Source organism: Phaenicophaeus curvirostris, chromosome 9, assembly GCF_032191515.1.
Source record: "Phaenicophaeus curvirostris isolate KB17595 chromosome 9, BPBGC_Pcur_1.0, whole genome shotgun sequence".
In the NCBI taxonomy this organism is placed as follows: Eukaryota; Metazoa; Chordata; class Aves; order Cuculiformes; family Cuculidae; genus Phaenicophaeus; species Phaenicophaeus curvirostris.
The window spans coordinates 19,103,105-19,118,884 of record NC_091400.1 but is presented as its reverse complement, the minus strand read 5'-3'; the positions used below and the strand labels follow the sequence as shown (position 1 = coordinate 19,118,884).

Below are 15,780 nucleotides of genomic sequence, written 5' to 3'. Positions count from 1 at the left end.
AGAACTCCTGGCACCCGTAAGACTCCTTCTGAAACTCCTCAGGACAGTGCAACACCTTCCTCCATGAACACATCACCATGGTTGCTGAGCACTGTGCTCAGAGCACAATAAACACCCACCTGCAAGCTGGCTGGTCCCAGGAGAGGTCTGGAACCCAGCACAAAGCAATGATGAGTTCCAGGAGACATCTGGGACTCAGCATGAGGCAATGCTGAGCCCCAGGTTTCCCCAGAGAGTACGGAGGGAGCCTCACACCCAGCTCTGGGCTTGGGGACTGGAGCTGGCCCATGTCATAGAGGCCAGGCTTGGTCCTGGCTTATCATCTTGTCAAGGATAAGCCCCACAGGAAGGCCCAGCCTGTCTCCAGCACAGGTCCTGGTTTAGCCCAACACAGGATTTTCCAGATCCTGAAGCCCCAAGTGTTTTGTCCTGTAAATGAGGTGAAGTGCAACCTCCCCATCTGTCTGAACACACGACAATAGGGACATTTCCAACCCAGGGAACATCAATGCTTCAGCTGCACAAGCATAAACATAGCTCTAAAAGACTACTTTACTCATAAGCCACTATGGTTTTATTAAAGCGGCAGAAAAGCAAGCACTTGTTATGCCACTCTTTCCTCTGATTAAAGGTGAGGAACTGCTTCAGTCTGTCATAACATTTGCTATGAACAAACACCTTCATACAGAGGGCTCAGAAGATGCATCGCTGTTACAAGCATCAAATGATTTTCACTCATGAGCCTTCTTCACATAGCACTCAAAAATCTGACCCTAATTACTTCAGCAGGCCAAGAGCTGGCAGCTTTGCTCTCCCAGAGTGCTGGCTGGCTTCAATGGGAGTGCCGTGAAGCCAAATGCCGGCAAGCAAAGAAGATGGAGGCTGCTCTCACCCATCCACCAGCATTTCCCTGGTTATGCAGCACCACTCGGTGCTCTTACCATTCCCAAAGGACCCTCAGGAGCAGCCACCTCCAGGGTGGCTTTCTGGTGAGGCCAAGGGAGATCTGCAGCTGACCTTTCAGATGCGAATGTGCATTCACTGTCCTTCCCACACAGCTGCATGCTACTAAACCGAGCTAATGCTGCTGACTTTGCCTTGCACCTTGAATCCATAAGGAGTGTGATGGGCTGTGCTGGGGAGGACAATGGCAGTGGACAGAAGGGAACTTGTTCCCAGGAGAGGGAGCTGGGCTCATTCTTGTGATGAAGTATATTGCCACCAAGCCACAGAAAAAACACAGCTGGTTTTCTTCACACCATATGAGCTCTGGAAGCAAAATCTCTAATCTGAAAAATCAAGAGCAAAGCTGTTCAGATCTAGAAGGATCTAACTGCAGCAGCATGGGCACAATCCTGCCTGTACACACCACTCCTGCTTGGACCTAGATGCTTCATCAGCTTCCCCTGTGCCCCAGTCCAGCCCCCCAGGAAGAGTCGCTGCCCTGTCGCCAAGCCAGACAAATGCAATTGGGAGAAGCAGAGGAGGGGAGGAGACACAGAGGTGGTAATCGAGCATCTGTGCAATAGTAACAGGCAGCAGGAAATCAAATGTTTCCAGCCTTGAGCTGGGGTGGGAGGCAGTGAGCCTTCCTTGGGAGAGGGCCAGGCAGGTAAAGAGGGGAATTGGATCCCAGAAGCTGACAGCCACGCTGCATTGCATGTTAGCACCAAAGGCAGCAGCACTTCAGGTAAAAATCTGCCCATGGGGGCTGCAGGGGGCTGCCAACCTGTACTTCAGCAGCTGCAGAGAGGGGCTTACCCCGTTCTCCCTGCCCGCTGCTACAGAGCTGCACCATTCCCGTCAGTCTGGGGAGAAGAAAATCTCCCTCCTCAGGCTCTCAGCAGGTTTTTCTCTCTGCCAAATGCTCCTGGGACCCTCCAAACCCCTGACTGCCCCAGCCATGCCCCACTCCTCCTGCCTGCATCGGCACGGCAGGCACTGTGCAAGGGCCCCAGCTCAGCCCAAAGAAGATGGGGCCACACAGCACCACCCAGCAGCCCCTTGCTTTATTCCTCTCTGAACAAAGATCTTGTTCAGACCAGCCCCAGCGGCTCCTTGCACCCCCCAGGCTCCTTCACACATCTCCTCCAGCTTGGTAGCTGCCTGCTGTTAAGGTTCAGTGTTCAACTCCGTCCCATGCTCAGCTGCAGGAGCTGCCTATGGGTGCTGCCCACACTCCCCTGCCCTGTCCATGCTGTCATGCTGGTGTCACGCTGCCCTTAGTTCTCCCCTGTGAGCTGCAGACATCCCCACCCAGCTCATCACCATGAGCATCCCTTCTCCAGCCCCACCACTGGGACACTGCGGGACACAGGAGCACCAGCCCAAGGTGCTGCTCTGTGGCCAAGCTGGGCTCTGGGGTGGACGCTTAGCAGAGGCTTGTGGCTACCGAGGCAAGATAAGCCTATGCTTAAGCGTTTGATGAAGTCAGGGCCATAATAATTTTTTTAATCCCCAACAAGTCTTGCCCTGCAGCTATTCTTTTCTCCATCAACCAGCTCTGGAAAGCCTCCCCAGATGGCAGATCCACGGGCTTTCCTGAGTGAGGCCAGTGTGCTTGCAAGGAGAAAAAGTGTTTCTGCCTCCTCCCAGCCCTCCGCAGCCCCAGCAAAGCCTCTTTTCTCTTATCAGCCCAAGGCACCAGGGCTGCGGGCCAAGGCAGGCGCAGCCTCCAGCTTAGCCACCATGTCTGCTTGTGCTCGAGGAGAAAGGAAACCAAGCCCGCTCTCGCTGACAGGTGTCTGGGACTAACGGGAATAAAGACAGTAAATGCTTAGACTAGTCATTAGAGTCAGTAGATCTGACTAAATATATTCAGGGAGCGGATTTGCTGGAAGAAGATACTGTTTCTTCCATCATTTTCCACATCATGTTGATTTGGTGTTGGCTTTTTTTCTTTAGCCCTATGTCCAGCCAGCTGTTAGCATTTGGTAGAGTAAATCACCAGAGAAGACGCCCTTTGGCCAAAATATGAAGGACAAGATAGTACCAAGCCAAAATCCCCCTTGCAGAGGGTATTAAAGCTTTAAGGCTAGATTTTTCAAAGGTATTTACATGTCTAAATGCCGCAAATCAGCATCCAAAGGTGCTCCAGTAAATTTGTAGGGCTGGTCCTTCCCAGCTACTGGGCCAGGTCTGGGGTACAGCAGTTCTGCAGCAGCAGAACAGTGTCTGCTCTCAGGAGCCTGAGGGGCTGCTTTATCACCCCGGCATCACTTGTCCTGTGAGCATCCAAAGGATAAGCTTGAAGTAGAAAACATCAATACTGGTGACTGGTAAACAGGGAGAAGGACTGCAGCTGCAGAGCTCAGAAACAGTGTGTAAGCAAAAATCCAGGACTGTGATGCAGGGACTAAACGAGCTTTGAGGCTCCCGATTTTCAAGACACTGCTCTCAGAGTCTGCACATGCCAGGGGAACATTCAAGGGACTGAAAATCAAAATGGCCACTGGTCTACAGTAAAATGAAGATGACGCCCCTATATACACATTGGTAATTATATTGGGAGCACCATCTTTAGGAGCAACAATGCATTTAATGATGCATCCAAGCTTTCCGTCGCTCTTTGGGGAGCTACATTAAGGTGCCTCAGAGGACAAAAAGCAAGTCTAGGCTTACAGCTCACAGGACTAGTGACCTAGTACATATTTGGGAACAAAATATCACTATGCAAGACAATTTTTACAGTAACTTGAAGAACATGCTTGCAGTGTTAAGAACACCTCACTCAAAATTTCCATCACCATTCATTTGGAAGAAAATACATAATAAATAACTTACTTTCAGATTTTCTATAGAACCCAAAGTTTTGAGGACAAGGTAGGTAGCAGGGAGGGATGCATTCATCCCCTCCACAACAGATGCAAAGGTTGGACAAACAGGCAGAAACCTAGCTCGCTTTGGGACACATATCTTCCCTCCACATCAACCCAGCACCTACATGCTTCTCCTTTTCAGTGCTGGGGTATACAAGAAAGCTGGGGAGGGACTGTTTACAAAGGCATGTAGTGATAGGACTAGGGGGAATGGCTATAAACTGGAGAGGGGCAGATTTAGGCTAGACATAAGGAGGAAATTCTTCACAATGAGGGTGGTGAGGCACTGGCACAGGTTACCCAGGGAAGTTGTGGACGCCCCGTCCCTGGAGGTGTTCAAAGCCAAGCTGGATGGGCCTTGGGCATTCTGATCTAGTGGGACGTGTTCCTACCCATGGCAGGGAGGTTGGAATTAAGTAATCTTTAAGCTCCCTTCCAAATCAAACCATTCTATGATTCTACGACTACATTTTCATTATATTTTCCCACTGCAGATATCAAAACCTCCCTTCCCCTTTTCTTCTACCTAAATGCTCACACCTGCCTTTTGCACACCAAAGTGAGTGCATGCTGCCATGCAGCATCCTAAGCATTGCTCTGGCTTTGCGTTTCCAAAGTGAGACCTCTCTCCACTCCTGTGGAGCACGGGCTGATGATGCTGAGCCCCATCATCTCACTTGAGACTTTTTGCCAATACACAATTAGTAGATGCTTTGGCTGCCACTTGCCTGCACAAACATCTCTGGTTCCCTGCCAGGGCCTTTCCCCTCCAGGCAGCTGTCCCACACAGTGCTCTGAAGCTCCTTCCCCTCCTGATGCCTCCTAAAGCAGGCTGACAATGCCTGTCACTCTTCATGGTCAAACCACCACTCCAGAGGGCACTCCATGAGCAGAGTCTCATGGCCAAAATGCCATCTCCCTTAGTGCTGGCTGCTAGTGCCTGGCACAGGACAGACAGCAGCTTGAATGGTGTTACCTGTCCAAGGGAGGGCAGCTGGATGTCACTCACTCCATCAGCCTCCCAGTATAGGGTGTTTCACCACGTAAGTGAGAAATGACACAAAAGACATCAAAACGGTTTTTCCAGTCTGATGCACACTCCACTCTTTCCCCAACATGGCAAATACCTATTGAGGCCAAGCAAAACACAGCAGCTCCAGGACACAGCCTGGGCTCAGGTGCCCTATCACCATCACTCAAACACCCAGCAGCACAGGTGCAGGATGTCATTAACCTGGTGGGACTCATGCTCGGAAGTCTCAGTTCAGCTGGGTGACTCAAGCGACATGGGTCACCCCAGTGGAGTGGGGGCCATGGCACAGCACCTGGAGCTGGATCACTACCCCTGCCCCATGCTTCCCACAGGGTGATGAGGACTCTCTACCAGTCCCAGCCCCAGTCCCAGTCCCAGTCCCAGCCCGGGTCAGGTAATCCAGGACCCCATTTGCCCCCCCGGCCCCAACCCAGCTCAGACAGAGCAACTGGAATTTTAATTCAGGCACTCTTTCAGCAGAGTCCATTTTACCATGCAGGGGACAATAAGGAGGGTGAGAGGAGCTTTTTGCTCTCATACACAGATCCTCACCTGTCCCTGTTCTCCTTCCTCGTTGCCTCAAACACCTCATCATCCTCATTCGTGTGCCCATTCTGCAGCCCATCCTTTGGGCAGCTGGCGCCCAGGGCAGGGTGCTCCTCTGTTGTGCTGTTCCTCCTGCCTGGGGTGCCCCCAAAGCTTGGGTTGCTCTCGCTGTCCTTCTGGCTCTCAATCGCTGAATCCACCTCCTCCTTCTCAGCCAAGATATCATCAATGTTGGTTTCACGATAGCACCTCAGTGGCACGGTGTCCAGGTCTGTCTCAGAGTACTTCACTGTCCTCCTTATAATCCCCGTCTCACAGGAGCCAGGCTTCTGCCCACTTGGAGGAGCCATCTCTATCTCCACTTCCACGTGGCTCAAGCTGTGCTCGGGCACTGACGCTGCTGGCTTGGTGGGCAGCGGACAGACAGGCTTCTGGGACGGCTTAGCCAGGGAAGTAGAGTCGAGGACAGAGGAGCCTGCAAGGGAGCCCCAAGCACTCAGAGCTGTGGGTAGCTGTGCTGGGGAGCATCAGAGTGCTGCTTCTGCAGCATCACATACACCCCGAGTGCAGGGTCATGCGTGTGATGGGCACCAGCAAACAGAGAGGGGCAGCCAGAAGGAAAAAGGGTGTGGAGAAGCAGAGAGGGGAAATGCAGGCGTAGGCAGCCCAAAGCCCTCCTGCAGAGACAATGTGGGGTTGCTGGGGGTCATGGCTCTAAACCACCCCCTTTGCACAATGTCTTGCATGGCTGCAGGGGACTCTGTGAGGAGGTTGGTGCGTGCAGGCTCTGGACCCAGGCGGACATGGACTGGCTGATCTTGGGGGGCATCTCAGCTGCCGAGTGGGCTCCAACAAGCCCTGAGGTTTGGCAGCCCCAGAGGGAGTCCTGGCAGAGATTCAGTCTTGCAAAGGACAGGTTGAGGTTGGTCTGGCTGAGGGTGTTTCCCCAGCAACTTACCTGTCTTTGGGGCGTCTGGGGAGCCATAGAAGAATTCCCACTTGGCCTTCGCGATGCGCTGGGCATGAGCTGAGCTCTGCCGGGGGTACAGCCATGCGCTGCCCTGCAGAGGGGAGAGCAGTGAGTGGACGATGGGCAGCAGGTCATAGCCCACACCTGGTGCAGGGCACTCCGGCACCTACCTGGGGTTGGGGGTCCGGCTTCAGGGGGCTCCTGGCAAAGGTGGGGAAATCCTCCGGCAACCCATTGGTGAGGGAGCGGCAGAGGCAGTTGGCATCAAGGGTGCAGGGCTCCTTCCCACACGGATGCGTCCCTTGTGGGATCCTGCCCCCAGCCAGGAGAGGGTCAGACGCGGAGGCCTCCAGCTTCAGCGCGCGTAGGAATCGTTCCTGGGGCAGGGAGTGGGGACGGGGGGACCCCACATCCCCGCCGAGCTCCAGGCTGCAGCTGAGGTGGGGGCTGTTCTCCCAGCAGGGCCCCAGGGTCCGTACACTGGCCTTCTCGATGAAGCGAAAGGTGACGACAGAGCTGTGTCCCTCTGGGGCTGCGGCCACCAGTGGGCTGCGGCTGCCCGGGGAGCAGAGCACCGCAGCGGGCTGGCCACGCCGAGGGGTGCAGGGGGCTGTCAGGCGCCCCACGCCCGGGCAGCTCCCACTGCCAAAGGCAGCCGCCTCTGCTGGCTTGCGGGCCAAGGAACCGGTGCTGTTGTAGAGGCCGACGGGGCAGCGGTGGGCGTCGGGGGCCAAGCCCTTGCGCAGAAGGTGGAGGCGGCCAGCATTGAGGTTGGGGGTCAGGCAGCGCGGGGGGCTGTGCCTCCCAGCCTCGGGGCTCCCCCCAGCCAGCCAGGACCTCCGGCCCACCCTGCAGGCGAGCGGCGGGGGCGAAGCGGCACAGCCCTCCTCAGGGTGGAGGCAGACGGGTCCCCCCGCCTGGGCCATTCCACCGGAGGAGGGCACGGAGGCGTCGGGTCCAGAGCCTGGCGGGGTGGCACGGGGACGGCGAGGCGGGTTTGCGGCACCCCTGAGATGACGGCCAGGTCAAGGGGCGACGTATCCTCAGGCAGCCCTGAAACAAGGGCAAGGAGAGCTGGTTAAGGGAGGCAGAACAAAACCCCCAGGTGAGAAAACCCCCTTCAAATTCCCTTCCACTGCAAGAAGAGGCGAGGTTCATTGCAGGCATTAGACTAGCAGCACTGCATGGACACCGGCATCCTTTGCTCAGTCCGCAGGCCCCCTGGGGTATTTGCTTCCTTCCCAGGGCGTCAGAATGCTCAGGCATTCCCACAGACCAGCACCCCAGGCACAGCAGGAAAGCATGCTTTGCAATTCAAAATGGGTTTCATTCATCCTGCTTTTGGTTGAATATATTTACTACCCACAACCTACTAAAAATCACTTCAATAAGGGGTTGGAAAATTATAAACTGGATCACTGAGACATCCCCCAATTACACTTGCTCAAGCAGCTTAATAGGAGCAGCATGGGCAAGAAGCCTCTCTCTCTGGAAGTCAGCCTGAGTTTAAAGTGTGTCATACCAGCACACGCCGCAGACACTATCAGTGGCACAGACAGAGCTGTCAACACCCGCAGATCCAAAAAGCTGTGGTTACAACAATCTCACCCTGGTGTGAGAGCACGCCCACCCCACATGCAGCTTGCCTGCCTGCCTCTGCCCAGGCACCATTGATCCGGAGGTGAGATTTGCCACCCCAAAGTGGCAGGTGGTCGGCTGCAGGGGAAGGCAGGACCTAGACCCCTGTTGGCACCGCTGGCAGGGCTGCCAATGTTTTTCTTTCTCCCAGGGGAGCTAAAACCTGTCTTATCCTTCCCCAAGCTTCTCTGAATTCCTGGTGTGCACAGAAGAGTCTGCCTTAGCTGCTTCTTGCCTTCTGACAGATGCCAAGATACCAAGTCCCTCACTTAGATCTCATAATTTCAAAGTGAGAAACCAAAAGCCAGTTGCAAAAGGAGGAAAGCATGACTTCTTCTCCCTCTTTCCAAGTACAAACCAGACAGAATTAAATTCCTGAAGGATGTGGGGCAGATTTTCAAGTGTTTAGGCTCCAGAGATGCAGAAATACAACTCTTAATAAAACAGTCCACTGGGCAGGTCAGATGCCCATCTATCTGCTCCATCATACTGCTAAAAAATCTGTCTCCTGCTGAGCACAGCAATCTGTAATTCACTCGCCACAAAAAAACCCCAACACTCTCTTGTTTAATATGTCAATGTTTTTACAATCTTTTCCCCCTGTTATGGTGTGTTCGCGTTCAAGGTTGCTGAAGATAACTGACAAATAATAAAAATGTGGGATTTATATATTTAAAATGAAATTTCACTTTTTATCTCAATGCAGACTGACACACATGCCAAGGAAAAGAAAAGTTATCACTAGAAATAGTTGGCATTCACTTTAACATAACAAATCTACAAAAACAGCCTATCTCAACACATGCGAGTTATTGTTAAAAAAAATGGGATAAGCACAGTGTGTCCTCCTGGTTATCAAAGGCAAATTATCAAATTCAGAGTAAAGGCCATGCCTGCCTGTGAGCCTCTGAAGTTGGATAGCTACATCATCCAGCAGGGTGAGCTTTTCTTTAGTAATGAAAGGTAAAAAGCACAAATGCTACAGAGATGAAAAATCACTGATAGACTGAGGATTCCTGCTTGCTGATTTAAATTGTGAATCAATGCTCTTCAAATCACTGCGATGAATGGGTTGGACTGTAAGGCACTGGTGAGCTGGAGGGATCCTTGCTGGTCCTACTGCCTGAAGGCAGAAGCGCTGCAAAGGAAAGCCACAGGCAGGCTGACCAGGCAACCCAGGGCACACATTCAAAGAGAAAAACTCAGAAGCTGCAGTGTGATAGCCGGGGGCAGCACATCAGTGGGGGACTTGACTTGTTAAATAGAACATCTCATACATACAAGAAACTTGCTCCTCCTGGCTGTCCCTTCTCAGCAGCCAAGGGACGTCCAGGGATTTTCCCTGGGCTTTGATGCGAGCAGTACAACGCGGGATGGTCGCTCCCCGTGCGGGCTGAGCGGGGCGATGCGGGGTGAAGGCAGGAGGCAGCAGGAACCGCTTGTGCTGCGGGGGAAGAGCACACCCACGGCCAGGGTGTGCGGGGACAACACGCAGGAGCCGGGGGAGGATGCGAAGGGAATGGACAAAGAACGGAATAAGGATGGGAGGGAATTAAGGGGTGCAGGGCTGGGGGGCTGCGTTCACACTGACACGGCACAGCAGCCAGCGGGGCAACCGGGCTGAGGGACGGGGGCAGGATGGCCCCAGGAGAATCATAGAATCACCAGGTTGGAAAAGACCCACAGGATCATCGAGTCCAACCATTCCCATCAACCACTAAACCATGCCCCCAAGCACCCCATCCACCCGTCCCTTAAACACCTCCAGGGAAGGTGACTCAACCACCTCCCTGGGCAGCCTCTGCCAGTGCCCAATGACCCTTTCCGTGAAATTTTTTTCCTAATGTCCAGCCTAAACCTCCCCTGGTGACCGAGGAGGGGTGCCGAGCCTGCCGCTCCAGCTCACGCCTCCTGTCTCGGCGGGATCAGCCTTGAGTGGATGTGACATCCATCCGGATGAGCGGGGGGCCGCCCGCTCCCCCCGCGGAGCCGCCCCGGCCCGGCGCCCCCAGCGCCCCCAGCCCGCCCCGACATCCCGGCTCCCCGCTGCCGGGGGGCCACGGGTCCCCGCAACAACTGCTCCAACTTTCCCGGCTCCCCCGCTGCTACCGCCAGCCCCGCCGCGCCCCGCGCCTACCAGCAGCGCCGCCGCATCCTGCCGGCTCGGCACCGCGCGGCTCGGCTCGGTTTGGCTCGGCTCGGCTCGGCTCGGCTCGGCGCGGGTGCGGCGCGGTGTTCCCGGCCCCTGCCCGCCGCCCCCCGCCGCGCTAATCCCGGCCGTGCCCGTCACTCCGCCCCACCGACAGCCCCGGCAGCCAATGGGAACCCCCGCCGGCCCCGCCCCGCCGGTGGCATCGGGACACGGGCGTGTCCCGCGGCCCCGTGGGGCTCCGTGCGCTGCCCGGTGTCCCGGTGTCACCCACTGCGGGTCCCGCCGTCCCGCCGTGCACGTCCCCGTGTACGAATGAATCACAGAATCACCAGGTTGGAAAAGACCCACAGAATCATCGAGTCCAACCATTCCCATCAACCACTAACCCATGTCCCTCAGCGCCTCATCCACCCGTGCCTTAAACACCTCCAGGGAAGGTGACTCAACCACCTCCCTGGGCAGCCTCTGCCACTGCCCAATGACCTTTTCCATGAAATATTTTTTCCTAATGTCCAGCCTGAACCTCCCCTGACAGAGCTTGAGGCCATTCCCTCTTGTCCTGTCCCCTGTCACTTGGAAGAAGAGGCCAGCACCCTCCTCTCTACAACGTCCTTTCAGGTAGTTGTAGAGAGCAATGAGGTCTCCCCTCAGCCTCCTCTTCTCCAGGCTAAACAACCCCAGCTCTCTCAGCCGTTCCTCATAAGGCCTGTTCTCCAGCCGCTCACCAGCTTTGTTGCTCTTCTCTGGACTCGCTCCAAAGAACGGCACCGTGCACATCCCGTTGTCATGCCACACGTGTCCCCATTCCCCAGCACACACAGCACCATGCGAGGTGTGTCCTGCTCACTCCCCTGTGACGGTGGGCAGGTGCACGGCCACATGTGTCATGGTCGGTACTGCAGGGCACAGCCTGCCCTGCACCCCCACACTACCTGGGCATAAGAAGAGAAAAGCTGCTGTGTCCTGGGACACCGGCCACTGCCAGCGAGCTACTGGCCCTCGCCCTGGGGAGCAGCCCCCGTGCCCAAGACTCATCTCTCCAGGGCAGTCTCACCCCGAGCACACCACAGCCAAGGTAACAACGCGTCCCATGCCACAAGGTATTATGGTTGGACTCAATGATCCAGTGGGTCCTTTCTAACCTAATGATTCTATGATTCTGTGATTCTAAGACACCTGATTCCACTGTTTCCCCAAGGATGGGAAACATCTCTCCGCTATCAAGAAACCCCTTCATGCTACAAGGGAAAAAAACACCCTTCCTTTGTGTCATGCCCAGCTGCTCTGATGGCACTGGAGGTGGGTGTGAGCAGAGCCCACATGGGGCAGCCAGGTGCGGAGGTGAGGGGTGTTACAGGGCCACGGGGCTTCCACCACGCTGAGTCTGCATGTGGCGGATGCCGGGGCTGGCAGCCAGCACTCCCTGCCCGTCCAGGCTGCCAGATCGATTTGCTATTAAACAGCACTTTATTACTCAGCCCAGCAATCATTATTAAATGTGCACGAGAGGAAAGGCCCAGGGGAGCCAGGGCCTCGTGAGCACACTGTGCCTACGAAACGAATCTGGAGAAAGCTGCCCCTCCTCGCTGCTTTCCCTGCCTGCAGGGAGCCCAGCTCCATGCCCACCTAGTGTGTTCCCTTCTCTCCTCCCAGGCACAGGGACACAGGGAGAATGCAGCAGTCTGGGCAGGCAGGCTCTCCTCATATTTAATGCATTGAGGCACTGCCATTTTCTCCCTCCTTCTCCTGGCTTCTGCCTGTGCGGGGCCCCTCTCCCCCACACCAGGGACCACAGGTTCCTGAGCTGCCTCGCACACAGTCAGCTTTCCTGGCAAGCTCCGAGAAGCCGGGCTAATTAAGGGCCTCGCTGCTGCAGGATAAACGACCTGATTCCTTCAGCAGCTTCTTGATGGCAGGAGGATGGGGAGGGGGAAGGCTTTTCTCTAAGTCGCAGCCTGAGCGACAAATTTAACCAAGTGGAAGAGCTCAGTGCTTTCCCAGTGTGTCTGTACCAGAGCGAGGCATGCCTGTGCATTCCCAGCACCTGCAGGAAGCCCTGCTGAGAGCTGCAGAGGGCAAGGGAAAGGTCTTCTACCATCCTGGCTGGAGATCCAGACCATCCACAGAAAACACATTTCCTTCCAAATCATGCCCGTTTTCCCCACAGTAGCTGTTGTTCTCCCTACTGCCCTCTCCTCCATATCCCTCTCACCTTCCCACAGCTCTGTGCCTCCTGAAGGATGTGCACACACACATAGATCTGGCCAGCACTGATGTAAGTCCCACTGGATCAGGATTTAGCCCTGGATCCCCTGGTTCCTCCTGCTGCAAAATCCCCCCTAGCTGATGCGGACCAGAAGGGAGCAGGAAAACCCTCTGCAGAGGAACAAGAAGGGGACAGGGAGGGTCTCCAATGCTGTGCCCTACAGCCCCAACCTAGTGAGCTTATCTAGAGCGCCAGGATTGCCATGCACTGGGAAATCTACCATCACTTGGGCACTGCAGCACCTCTGGTCTTTGCTGGCAGGTACCACATCATTCCTACCAGAGTCTGCCTGGCTCCATGTCATCCCTTTCAGCACACTGGTCTCTGCTAGTTCCTCAAGTCTGGCCACAGGCAGCTTCCAGGAGTTTTCTAACTACTGCCCTTGGTCATCTTAACAAACATGCAATGCACCTTTCCCTCCCGAGCCCAGAAGGGCATGAGTGTTACTAGGGCAGAACAAGGATGAACTTCTTACTTGGAACAGACTAACCTGGAATGCTGTAGTGTCCTGGCAACTGTACAGACCTAGGTACTTGGGTGGGGAGGGGACAGACCAGGGCTTCTTCCCCCAGCTGGTTCCAGGAGTGTTTGATGTTCAGTCTGTCCCAGGGTACAGAGATCAGTCTCTAGAAAGGCACATCTTCTGTGGATGCAGCTCCACTTGAAGTAAACACACTGGTGCACCTCTGGGCACCTCCCCTGAGTGCAGAGGGGCTGTCAGAGCAGTTTCCTTTAGTGCAGCTTGTGCATAAGCCACTGCAAAGGGCATAAGGGCCATGGTCTGACTCACTGCTGCCAAAGTCAGTAGTAATGTGCATTAGCCTCAGGATACAGCATAGCCCTGCAAGTGCAGACAGTTGCTCCATCAACAGGCAGGTGCTCCTCACCCAGCCCACTGGAAGCACCTCGGAAATAGCAACTACAGTCCCGCAGGAATGGGTCCCTGTAAGGGCAAGGAAAGCTGAACTCCCCTCATCTCTGCATTGAGGGCTCCAGGGCAACCAATTAAGTTGCACGCGCTCCCTTGGGGCCTAGACTTAACTACATGGCTCTAATTAATGCCTTCTGCCTCTGGTGCCAACACCCAACCACATCCTAGCAGTGTATTAAAAAAGCCACTGCAGTATAAGCTGAGACTTAAATGGGCTGATGTACTTATCTGTTATTTCACCAAGCTGGTGGTTAAGGATAAACGGCGAAAACACCCTTCCTTGACAGTCTGTTATACAAATGCTGCTTTACAGCTTACTCAGGGCAAAAAGGCAGTGCTGGAGATCCTGCCTGCCCACCCTGGCCAAACCTCAGGCTTCCACCCAGACCTGGCTTTTGGGGGAGCACCCACATCATCCTGTGCCTCTTGCAGCTCTCTTGCATGGGAACATGGGAACACAGAAGGATTTTTCAGGGCAAAAGACACTCTGGAAGAGGACACTGACAGCAAAATGTGTTACCAGAGAGAAGAGGCAGTGCGGACTGCTTCTTATGCACAGGATAGCTGCTGCCTGCCTGCCTGCCAGCACCTTTCCCAGTGTTCCAGCTCCTACCTGGATCTGTCCCCTCCCGCAGGAGGGACACAGGCTTGGAAGAGCAGAGGCGTGGAAAGGAGGCAGTGAAAGCTGTATGGTGGGACTCAGAGTGAGCTGTAACAAAATATTTCTATGACACCCTGAGACCATCTGCTATGGCAGAAATCCCCTGAGCCTGTCCCAGCCCTGGGAAGCACCCATGCAGCAAGTGGGCTTCCCCTTGCACCAGCATCGCTCTGTCAGGATGAAGCTAGAAATGCCAGCATGGTAAAACCTGTCCTGGGGATGTGGGAGGTGGGGCCTCAGTACAGCTTGAGCCATAAATAATCTCCCTACACAGCAGTTAGGGGAACAATTGTGTGGGAGTATCTCTTGGTAAAAAGATGCTCAGGGAAAAGATGGTTTTGAAGCAAAGCAGATTTCTGGCTGGTGGGGTGCGCTCGCTACTGAGGTTGGAGCTTCTTGGGTGCCAACAGGTCACTCATCAGACCCACCTCACTGTGATGAGTCACTGCATCAAAGAGGCAAATTTAGTCTGAAACAACCCAGATCACTAGTTCTTTGGTGACCCTCCCAGGACACGACTTGTGCTCCAGAGATCATCTCTGGAGCTGCTCTCCAGCTAATCTCTGTAACAGTAAGAAGTGATCCCTCCTCCTGACCTTCAGCCTCAAGATTCACATGGGGAAAGGTGAAAGGGCATAAGGGGGAGTAAAAGCAATGGATACAGGGAATATCTTAAGCATAAAAGAAACAGCAAGCCCTGGGCACACAGCTGGAACCAGCACAGGAAGGATGTGCTTACACACAGAATTGTATAAAATGTGTGGGAACCCCCAAAAAGTCAGTTAAGGAGGAGTAATTACAGGCATAATGAGGAAATTAAGGAAAACTTAACACCATGGAGATGTGTGGAACCACATGCAAAGGACATGCTGAAAGCTTGGAAGCTGCTGATTCGTAAAGGAGATGCTGCAGAACAGACCCACATCAGTGTGTATCTAAGAGCTCCTCATGCATGTTCCTCTTCCAAACCTAACTTACACAGCTGGGCCTTGCTTTGCTTTTTTACTATTTTTTTTTTTAAGCTTCAACTGTATAGTCAGATTTTCTTCTAAATAAGAGAAAGGGGAGGTGGCGTGTACAGGGAAAAGCTGAACAGAGGCATCATGGGTTCCTGTTTCACCAGCTTAAGAGTGGCTCCTGGTGGTACCGTGCAATCTCAGCACTCACTAAGAGCAGAGTTTGCCTTGTGAGCTCAACACCTTCTCCCATGCAACCAAGAAGACTAGCTGTGGTCCACTCCAGCTCTGAGAGTGATGGAGGGTGTCAGATTTATCCTGTAGCCAGAGAGAATATGGTGCCATATCCTTTGAAAGAATGTGGTGAGAGTCCAAGGAAAATCAGTGTTGAGACATTTTACTCAAGGGGTGCTACACGCACCCAGCTCTTACATCGTAAGTGAAAATTGCAGAGCTTCTGGTGTCCTTAAAACAATCTTGTCTCTTGCCCCACTTAAGGCTAGTGGAAAACTGTAAAGGAAATGCTCTCAGAGTCTTTGCAAGGCTAAATATGTTTATGCAGCAAGGAGCCAAGCCATCATACAAGGTGATAGGACAGCAGGTTAGTGATTGGCACTGTATCAATCTCCTGAAAATAAGTTGTACTTTCCAAAAGACCCCAGCAGGCTTGAGGAAACCCAGACATCTTCTTAGTACACTTCTGGTATGGAAATAACTGCTTTTTCAGCGCAAGTGAAAGTCAAGGGGTATGGGTGGAGAAGACTTGCCCAAGATCAGTCAGCGTATCAGGAGCATCTCTGGGAACAAAT

At 54.1% G+C, this 15,780-nt stretch overlaps 1 protein-coding gene across 5 annotated transcripts in view; it reads right to left on the bottom strand.

Moving 5' to 3' along the window:
• PSD (pleckstrin and Sec7 domain containing) overlaps positions 1 to 15,780 on the bottom strand; it is a 44,751-nt gene that overhangs the window by 27,580 nt on the left and 1,391 nt on the right. For all 5 annotated transcript variants that reach the window (XM_069864269.1, XM_069864270.1, XM_069864271.1 and 2 more), the window contains exons 2-4: positions 6,538 to 7,420; positions 6,356 to 6,458; positions 5,404 to 5,872 (exon numbers count right to left, since the gene is read on the bottom strand). In XM_069864269.1, coding sequence (XP_069720370.1) covers positions 5,404 to 5,872; positions 6,356 to 6,458; positions 6,538 to 7,293 — 1,328 coding nt within the window. In that variant the 5' untranslated portion in view covers positions 7,294 to 7,420. The remainder of the gene's footprint in view (positions 1 to 5,403; positions 5,873 to 6,355; positions 6,459 to 6,537; positions 7,421 to 15,780) is intronic.